Source organism: Arachis ipaensis, chromosome B08 (assembly GCF_000816755.2).
Source record: "Arachis ipaensis cultivar K30076 chromosome B08, Araip1.1, whole genome shotgun sequence".
Taxonomy (NCBI): domain Eukaryota; kingdom Viridiplantae; phylum Streptophyta; class Magnoliopsida; order Fabales; family Fabaceae; genus Arachis; species Arachis ipaensis.
The window spans coordinates 128,223,157-128,232,579 of NC_029792.2; the positions used below are offsets into that span (position 1 = coordinate 128,223,157).

Genomic DNA, 9,423 nt, shown 5'->3' on the forward strand with positions numbered 1-9,423 from the left:
GATTTATATTGTTTTTGTCATAAACATTTAGCTCAAATTTTAAAAAATATTGTTTAGTTTAAACTTACTAAATTTTACATAAGTTTTGTTAAATTTTAATAAAAATTTTGCTTCAGCTTGTGCCATTTAGAGAAAACTTTTTTCCTTCTTTTAAAAGGGTCTAGAATTTGGACCATGGAATTTGGATAATGATGTAAATCAGATTTAAATAATAGAATTTAAAAGAGATTATAAAACACTTTTCAGATCTGACCGTTTGGTTAACAAAAATATAAGAATAAATAGTCAAATTCATTTCTAAAAAGTTATTGGTTTTTTAAATTAATTCTATTTTTTAATTAAATTTATCTTTTAAAAATTTTAAATTAATTATATTAGTCTTTTTATTATTTTCTTTGTTAACAGCACCAAAAGTATTTTAGTATGACTAAAATGACTAACTTAAAATATTTAAAAGACGAATTTGATTAAAAAATCTTTTAAAAACTAATTTGGAGAATGAATGATATTTCAAAAACTAATTTAACCATTTATTCGTTAATTCTTAAAATAATTCAAGTATTGTTTATTTTTTTATTTCAGTAAGACAAGTATTGTTCGAGTACAAGAAATTTTATAAGGGCAAAATTCAAAATTTTTAATATTTACACTTGTGGACTTTCAACCCAATTAAAATCATGTTTGTTATCACAGAAAATATTATTAAAATTTACTAAACTCAACAACTCAATCGGCCAAGGGAGTAGTCCATGCAATGGGGATGGTCGAGAGGTTTTTGTCCATGGAACTCACTTCTCTGGCATCCATCACATCACCTCTTTGATTTTCATCCTAATTTGAGCTTGTATGATTTTCATGGGTGGGATACTATGAAAGTAAATTTCTTTATTTATGAGCTTCCAAATCATCTAAGATGTTATCATAAAAACATCCATCCAGACCAGCTCGTTGTAATTTATTTAATTTGATCTATCCAAGCTGAAGAAATTATTAATATCCAAAAAGGACCTATAAGGTTCATCTAAATAATAGAGATCTTAAGAAAATCTCGAATAGCATGAAGAGGGTTTTAACATCACAATTGCAATGACTACAATAAGAATTTTTTTTTAATAGTGATTACTACTGTGTAGATTGTATAAAATTTCTATACGTGTAAAAAGCACGTGTCACACAGTGAGGTACTCTTTTTGTACTCTTCTGTACTCTTTCTGCTAGGGTTTAGGTATGAGTGACAGAGTGAGCGGGGGATTCACGAAGAGGGTGACACACAGTGAGGTAACCAGTAATGCCGGCGGTAGAACTAAGGGGGAGAGCGTTGGGGGTTTGTATCTGGTGAGAAGGAGGAAGGTACTAGGGTTTCTAAGGAAGAACATAGCTTTCAAAAGGTTTCCTTCCGCGACATGGTGACTGGACAGAAGTCTCCGTCTCCTATGCTTTGGAATGAGGCTTTAGATGGAGAGAGGCTAGCCAAGGTGATCAAAGGGAACCACGAAAATTCGCATCCTCCTCGGGTCATCTTCTCAGAAGAAGGGCTGGCGGCGTTATCTGTACCATATAAGGAAGCGATCGTCGTCAAAGTCTTGGGCAAGCATATGAGTTACACGGCAATGGTGCATAAAATGGGTATGGTGTGGAGATTGAAGGGTGGGTTTCAAGTTCTGGATGTAGGAAATGGTTATTTTCTGGTGAAGTTTGATGCTTTCGAAGATCAGGAGAGGGTATTACTTGGTGGTCCTTGGATGATATCCGGGTTCTATCTTGCTGTAAAACCATGGTCACCTGAGTTCTATTCAGAGGAGGAGGTTTTTGGATCCACCATGGTATGGGTACGCTTTTACGGCTTAGGGATTCGTTACTACCATGAGATAGCTTTACACATAAGTAAGGGCAATCAAGTGCTAAAACAAGCGAGGAACTTTAAATTAGCTTCGTCAGGTTTTACCTCTGCTCAAGGTGTGACGGGTGGCAAGCAAGGACCTGGTTCAGAATGGGCAGGGGCTTATTCGCAAGGCGCGGGGACTTCTAAAACGTCATTCAAAAGCAATTTAAAGAGATTAAGGCCTAATTCTCTTCAGAATTCTCCGGTTGAGAATGGGCACAGTGTGGTTACAGTGGAGACCCCGTTCACTACCCTCAAATAATCTGAGGTGTGGGTCTCACTCCAAGTAATATTAATATGGATTGTGCAAACATTATAGCTTGGAATGTGAGAGGAGCTGGAAATAAGCTGGCTCGGGTGCATCTGAAACAATTGGTAAAGAATTTTCATCCGTACGTTTTTATCATTTTAGAGACTCATTGTGCTTTCCAAAAGATGGCTGTCTTTTGGAACAGATTAGGTTATACTCCTATTCATATTGAAGAATCTCAGGGGCATAGTGGAGGTATTTGGGTGCTCTCTGCATGGCCCGGAGTATCTTGCAATGTCGTGGTAGCGAGTTCGCAAGTGGTGTGTGTTGAGTTTTCGAATGGCGGTTTTTCTTGGGTATGTGCAGCAATTTATGCAAGTCCCGTTCCTAGCAAAAGGGAAGAAGCTTGGAGGGTTTTGACAGATTTTTCTAGAAATTATTCAGGTCCTTTATTAGCTATTGGGGATTGGGGAGAGGTCCTTCTTTCATCTGAGGTTAAAGGTGGGAACTTTGTCTCTCGAAGGGCAGAGCGGTTTGGAGCTCTCCTAGATGAGTGTGGTTTGATTGATTTGGGAGCCCATGGATCTTTGTACACTTGGTTCAGACATATGCAGGGTAATCGGTTCATCTCGAAGAGGCTGGATAGGGCTGTGGCTACTGATGCTTGGTGTTTTCGTTTTCCGGAAAGATATGTGGAGAATTTGGCGAGGATGCATTCTGACCACTGTCCCATTATGATACGATGTCATTCACTAGAAGTTTCATTTGGTGTGGTAGTCATAATCACCGTGGTCTTCATTTAGCATCTTGGAGAGTTTTGACGACTCCGAAAAAGTTTGGAGGTCTTGCTTTGCGGGAGTCGCGGTTGGTCAATTTTTCTTTATTAGGAAAGCTAGTTTGGCAAATTTTGATGAATCAAGAAAAACTGTGGGTCAAGATTATGCTTCAAAAATACCTCCAGAATAGAAACCTATTTGCAGTTAAAGCAATGGGTTCTTCATCGTATATATGGAAGTCTATTGTGCACACAGCTTCCGTATTAAAGGAAGGGTTTGTTTGGGAAGTGGGAGCTCTTTCTAAGAATTTCTGGTTTGACTCTTGGTTGCACTCTGGGCCAGTAGGAGCGAGGGTTGAATTTCTTGATATTTGTGAGGCTGCTTTGACCATTGATGATGTTTACCGTGATGGAGTTTGGCATTTGGAGAGGATTTACTCTTTTATTCCTATGGACTTAAGGGAAGACATTCTTAGTTTGGTACATATTTCGGCTTCTGGTCGTGATTTGGGTTGGAGTTGGGAGCACACTCTTTACTCTGCTAAACAAGGATATTTATGGTTAATTCAGAATAAGTTGAATTGGGATAGGAATATCAATTGGCTTTGGCTTTGGAAGGCGCGGGTCCCTGAAAAGTTGAGGCTCCTAGTGTGGCTTTGCCTTCATGATGCTGTACCAACTCAATATCTGCGTTTTCGGCGACATCTCTCCTCCTCATCCTTATGTACACGTTGCAATCAACTTCCGGAGACAATTCTTCATTGTTTTCGGGATTGTGAAGTGGTGCGATCAGTTTGGGTTTCTCTAGGTTTTTCTGATGTGTGTTTCTTTGACTCTCACGAGGTGCATGATTGGTTCAAGCATGGCCTCCTCAATGAAAGTTGTTCCAAATTTGCAGCTATAATATGGTCAATTTGGCAAGACAGAAATATGGGTAATTTTCAGGGAATTTTTGGATATGCTGGGTCAATTGCATACAAGGCTCGCAGGTGCATGGTGGATTTTGAATATACAACTCAGAATCGAGTGTGTTGCATCCAGGGATTAAAATCTCTGTCTTGGTCTCCGCCAGAACCTGGTGCTTGGAAGTTAAATTGTGATGGGAGTGATTGTGCTGGTTTTGGATGGGTAATTCGCGATAGCTCCAGTCAATGGGTAATGGGATGCTCAGGAAATTCCTTTGGATCTAGTGTCATCAAGATGAAGTTGTGGAGTATATGGAAAGGTTTGGCTTGGGCTTGGGATGCGGGTCTTAAGCTTGTTGTCTGTGAGACAGATTGCGCATCAGCTTTTGAGCTAGTGACTAGTTGGCAAGTTCCACTCTGGCATCTTGAAAAAGAAGTGATACAACTGATCTTTGACTTGAAGTTAAGAAGGGATTGGGATATTCGTTTTGAGCTTATCCCGAGAGAAGCTAATGTCGTGGCAGATCGGTTGGCAAAGATGGGATCTGGAGGTAGCGGAGCTGATGAGGTTCACCTTTGGCACCAGCCACCAGAGGTGGTTTGTCCTCTCTTGCTGTTAAGAACCTGATTTCTTTTCTTTTTCTTTTCTGCTCTTTTGTTTTTTCTCTTGGTTGTTCACCAAAAAAAAAAAAAGCACGTGTCATACTATATTACTATTAGATTGTGCACGAATGAGAAATATGTGAGGGTATTGAGAAATGAAACCCATGCATCATTGGGAATTAGTTTTTGTAGGAGATAAAATCTGTGGTATTTTAGTTGGGTATAAGATGTGTTAGTTAGTTAATTATAAAATAAACACACACTATTAACTAACTAACACACTCTATATCCAACTGAAATACCACTGACTTTGTCTCCTGTAAGAATCAATTTTCAATAATGCGTGAATCTCATTTTTTAATACCCTCACGTATTTCTCATACGTACACAATCTTAAAGCACGACACGTATTTTCTACGCATAAAGAAATTTTATGCAATTTATACCGTAACAATCACCTTTTTTATTTGTTGGCAGAGCTTTTTGTATATTTTTTGTTTGATATTTACTCTCCACATTATTTATTTTGGAGCAATAAGCTTACTTGTCTGAGTTGAGTTTGCCCAAATTGATCTTAGTATAAATTTTTATGGGTACCAACCATGTAGTTCATAAGATATGCAAAGAATTAATTACTAAATTTAACCCTAACGTTACATTTGTTTATAAGGACAAGATATTGAAATATTGACACAAATACAAAATTATATTTGGCAGATGAGACAATTTCTTTAGATATGTAGAGCATCATTTATTTGCGCTTTGTCTTAGCATAAAGATTTAGTTTCTCCCAGTGAACCTTGAGAACATATTCCTCCATTATTTTCACTACAAAAATATGTTGGCAATTATTGTCATGCACTAAAACTAGTAAAAGAATACATCTATAGCATCTCAATGTAAAGGAACTTGGTAACCTTATAACTGGCAAGGATACTCATGTAATCAACAGCAACTGAGCAAAGCAATTTAAAAACTGCAGTAGACATGGTGTCTTCCATAGTATTAAGAAACCTCAAAGATCTAAAACAAAAGGGAGAAGACAAAAAATTGCTGCCTAAGGTTTTTCTATATCAATTTGTGCAAGTCTTAATGAATTTACTATACTTCTACAGCATGTGCAGCTTACTTAAGGAATGCCTTCTGCAGCGTTACTTCAGCAGGGTATGCCATTTTCTTTATCTTTTTCTGTTGCGAAGCTTGAATCATTTCGACATGTGACAATATTCCTAACATGTCTTAAGGGCAGTGTCCAGGGGAATCAGACATAATCCTAACTTTTTAGAAAAAACATTTTCATATATGCTTCACCTTCACCCTTGAGCACATAAACATAGTTCTTTGTACAATCCTGACATGTGGATTGTAACAACCGGTATCTGCAATGACAATTCAGAAAAACAGAATATAGGTGGAAAGAGGAGTAGACTAGAATGATCTTCCCTCGTTGCTGTATGATTGACAGAAATAGCAAGTGATGAAAAAAAATACAATGGCTGAAATAGAGTCAGCCTCCCTCCTAAGCCTATTCTCAATTCTCACTATTTTTCTATCCTTCCCTCTACTCTACTGCTCCTTATATTCCCTTCCTACTCTCTCTCCAAATCATGTGAGATCACCCCCGCCTCTTGCGCGCGACCCTCACCCTCTGTGACATGCAGGTGGTTAGTTACGAAATTATTCCCCTTGTCACTTCTTCCCATGTTTCCCTCAATTCTTTTCCTCTTCCTATAATAGAAGGGTAGTGGCTGAATTTTTCTTGCTTTAGGGTCAGAATTAGAAGCTTCTATTGATTCAAGGTGTGTAACATGGATCCTCTTTGAAATATAATTACAGCTTCTGGATGGAAGGCAAAGCTTGAATGTTATGCATTTTCTTCAAGCAATTAATGTGTAAGTTATATTGTGTTATTTACTAACAAGTGATGTTTTTCCTTTGCTTTTTGTTGTTGCCTCCAATGTAATACATTTTATAATGTAGCATGTGTAATGAAAGATATCAAAAGATTTTCCATATATTATGACTGACAGAAAACTTAGCAAATTATAATTTCTTTTACATGAACTTGCAGAAGGCAGGATCTCACCGAGGATCTGAAGAACTTGCAATGTAAGACACTCATGTTTGCAGGTGAAAAATATTAGCATCGTATTTCATCGAATCGTCGATTGGGCTTCTTCTTTGGTGACAAAATCTTTCACCTGTCACCCCTGTCAAACCCAATTTAGAAGTAAAACACTTATTATGTGAAGCATTGAATTCAAAACAACAGCACAACTGTGTTGTACATCAAGTATAAGTAATCATGCATGAAAAAGAAAATCATAGCGGCTGGCTTAAATCCATAATGATCACAAGAATTTCCTTATTCCTATTCCTATTAGTAGATTGATGGTGATTGTCTACACAAACTGCGTAAGCATAAAAATGAGTCCAGTGTATAAGATTTATGAATGCATATACTTAGGAGACCAAAGTGTCCGACCTTGGAACCAATTTAGAAGTTAAATCTATCCAAAATGATTAGTCAAACAAGAACTTTATCAACAATAATCTCTCAACATGATATTTAAAAGAATAATTTGATATCCCATGTAAGATTGAAGGGCTAATTTCAACATTTACTAAATGTTAATCAATAACAAGCAGCTAAATGCCAACGTCAAAGTATGCAGCTAGTAACTAGAGAAAAGAGATAAAGAAAAAAAAAAAAAAAAAATGTCCAAAACACTAAACCCTAATGTTTCCAATATCTCCAATTTCATTCCTATGAAGATCAAACCTATCCCTATATTGGAACGTATCTCCTCAGAGCCTGCTTCCCGGCTACAGTAGCAGCTGCTGCGATCCCACCGAGGACTCCCGCAATCGCCGCCGACCTTGGCCCCGCCGCCGCCTTATACAGAGCACCAGTGGCGAGCCCAGCGGCGGCGCTATTAACCATGTCATCCCTGTCAGTGAAATACTGGATCGTACTCTCCGTGACGGAGAAGATTAAGCCCAACGATCCGAGCGAGTTTCCGAGCCTGCGCCCCCTCTGAATCCCAGAATTGAGGACTCGGTTGACCCGAATCTTAAACGAGTCTCCTCGCTCAGCGGCCCTGATGCCCTCGAGGGTGCCACTTATGCCGCCGCCAACGGCGCCGGTGAGGCAGGCGATGCCGGTGTAGTAGGTGAGTTTTTCGTTCCAGGGACGGTAGGTCCTATTGACCAGTTCGGGGAAGAGATTCTCCGGCGAAGTTGGGAGGTTGTAGAGATTCTGGATTGGGACTTTGAGGTCATGGTAAGGGTTGTAGAGGCGCGTGTTCTGACTCTTGTTGTCGTTGTCGTTGTTGTTCAATGAATTAGCCATGGCAGCAGCAGATTAGAGATTTTGAGACGGGAAATTGCAGAGAAAGTTGGGATGGTGGAGAAAGAGAGAAAGAAGAGGTTTAGACAATTCAGGTGAAGGTTCTGGCGTAGGGTTTAAGGGAGGGTAATTGTTAATTTGACGGTCTTGGGCACTTTTGCCTATTAACCAACAAACAAGTTATTAGCGAGGAAAGGAGACTTAAGAATTTGGTCACTTTATAGTTTTTATACGTGATTAAGATTTAAGATGATAAATTAAATTAAATGGCGATTATATTATCACTTTTTTAAGGATCTTTTTGAAATTATTTATTAATTATGTTTGTGTATAACAATATAAAACTTTTTTATTTATTTATTATGAGAAAAAAATTAAAAAAAAAATTTCTAAAAAATATAAATTATAATTTTTAAAAAAATATTTTTTTATTTTTCTAGTGCTTTTATTTTTATTATTAGAAATTTATCAAATACGCTAAAAATAAAAAATACATTTTTTCAATGAAAAAGGTCTTTTTAATCAATTTAATGGGCTTGTTTGTCAATGAGTTATAATTCAAATGGCATAGTCTCTTCATATTCATTTAGAGGTTGTGGGTTCAAGTCTCTCTAACTTTGGTAAAAAAAAGGGCTTATTTGGACGTCATTTTAAAAAAAAAATTAAAAAAAAAAGATCTTTTACAAAAAAAATATGATTTTATGTTTGGATATCTCATGTAAAAATATCTTTTTATCTATTAATTATGTTTGGATAAAATAAGATAAAAGTACTTTTTGTTCATTTATTAAGTGAAAAAAAAAATTTTAAGAAAAAAAATCTTTTAAAAAATGATGTAAATTGTAACTTCTCAAAAAAGATGTTTTTTATTGGAAGAAGGGACAAAAATACACCTGAAAGTTCACACAATGGACACATTACACTTGAATCATTTAATGAGTCACACGTGCACAGTATTTATACACTCCGGCAGACACATTCACCCTTCCGGCCATCGGCGTGTGGCTTCGTTAGTTTGAGTGGACAGTTGGGAAGATCTTTTAAATTTTTTAAGAAAAAAAGATCTTTTAAAAAATGATGTAAATTGTAACTTCTCAAAAAAGATGTTTTTTATTGGAAGAAGGGACAAAAATACATCTGAAAGTTCACACGGTGGACACATTACACTTGAATCATTTAATGAGTCACACGTGCACAGTATTTATACACTCCGGCAGACACATTCACCTTTCGGCCATCGGCGTGTGGCTTCGTTAGTTTGAGTGGACAGTTGGGATCTTTGGTCCTTACTGGCAACGTTAGTTTGAGTGAGGTGTCCCTTTGGTGCCAACTCAAAATAAACCATTTAATTTTATGATTAAATTATTAAAAAAATAATTAGAAACCCTCCATCTCTTTTATCTTCAGAAAGAAGAGTTGAAATCCTAACGGATAACTAAGAACGTGGGTTCACTCCAGAAAAAATCGAGCTCGTTATCCCTAAATTGTGGCAGCGCTGTTGGTAGCGGATTTTCGTTATTGAGGAAGAAGAAGAAGAAATTTGACTACAACAATGGCAAGTGTTTGCACGGGATTGAAGCTGTGGTACTGAAGTCTGGAACAGACTAAAATCTAAACAGATTGTTTCTGCGATGTCCTCTGTAGGAGGTAAGTTTTGAA

The 9,423-nt window shown here is 37.2% G+C and overlaps 1 protein-coding gene across 2 annotated transcripts; it reads right to left on the reverse strand.

The window, feature by feature from the left end:
- On the reverse strand, positions 5,364-7,965 carry LOC107611771 (mitochondrial import inner membrane translocase subunit TIM23-2). 2 transcript variants are annotated; one of them, XR_002353135.1, is made up of 3 exons: positions 7,198-7,965; positions 6,502-6,625; positions 5,364-5,794 (listed from the first exon to the last, which is right to left on the reverse strand). XR_002353135.1 is itself a non-coding variant. In XM_016313665.2 (2 exons), exon 1 carries the CDS (start codon positions 7,765-7,767, stop codon positions 7,204-7,206), a length of 564 nt encoding a protein of 187 aa, XP_016169151.1. In that variant the 5' UTR covers positions 7,768-7,965; the 3' UTR covers positions 5,364-6,625; positions 7,198-7,203. The 2 variants fall into 2 exon arrangements, 1 of the variants encoding a protein (XP_016169151.1); XM_016313665.2 differs by having other exon boundaries at positions 5,364-6,625.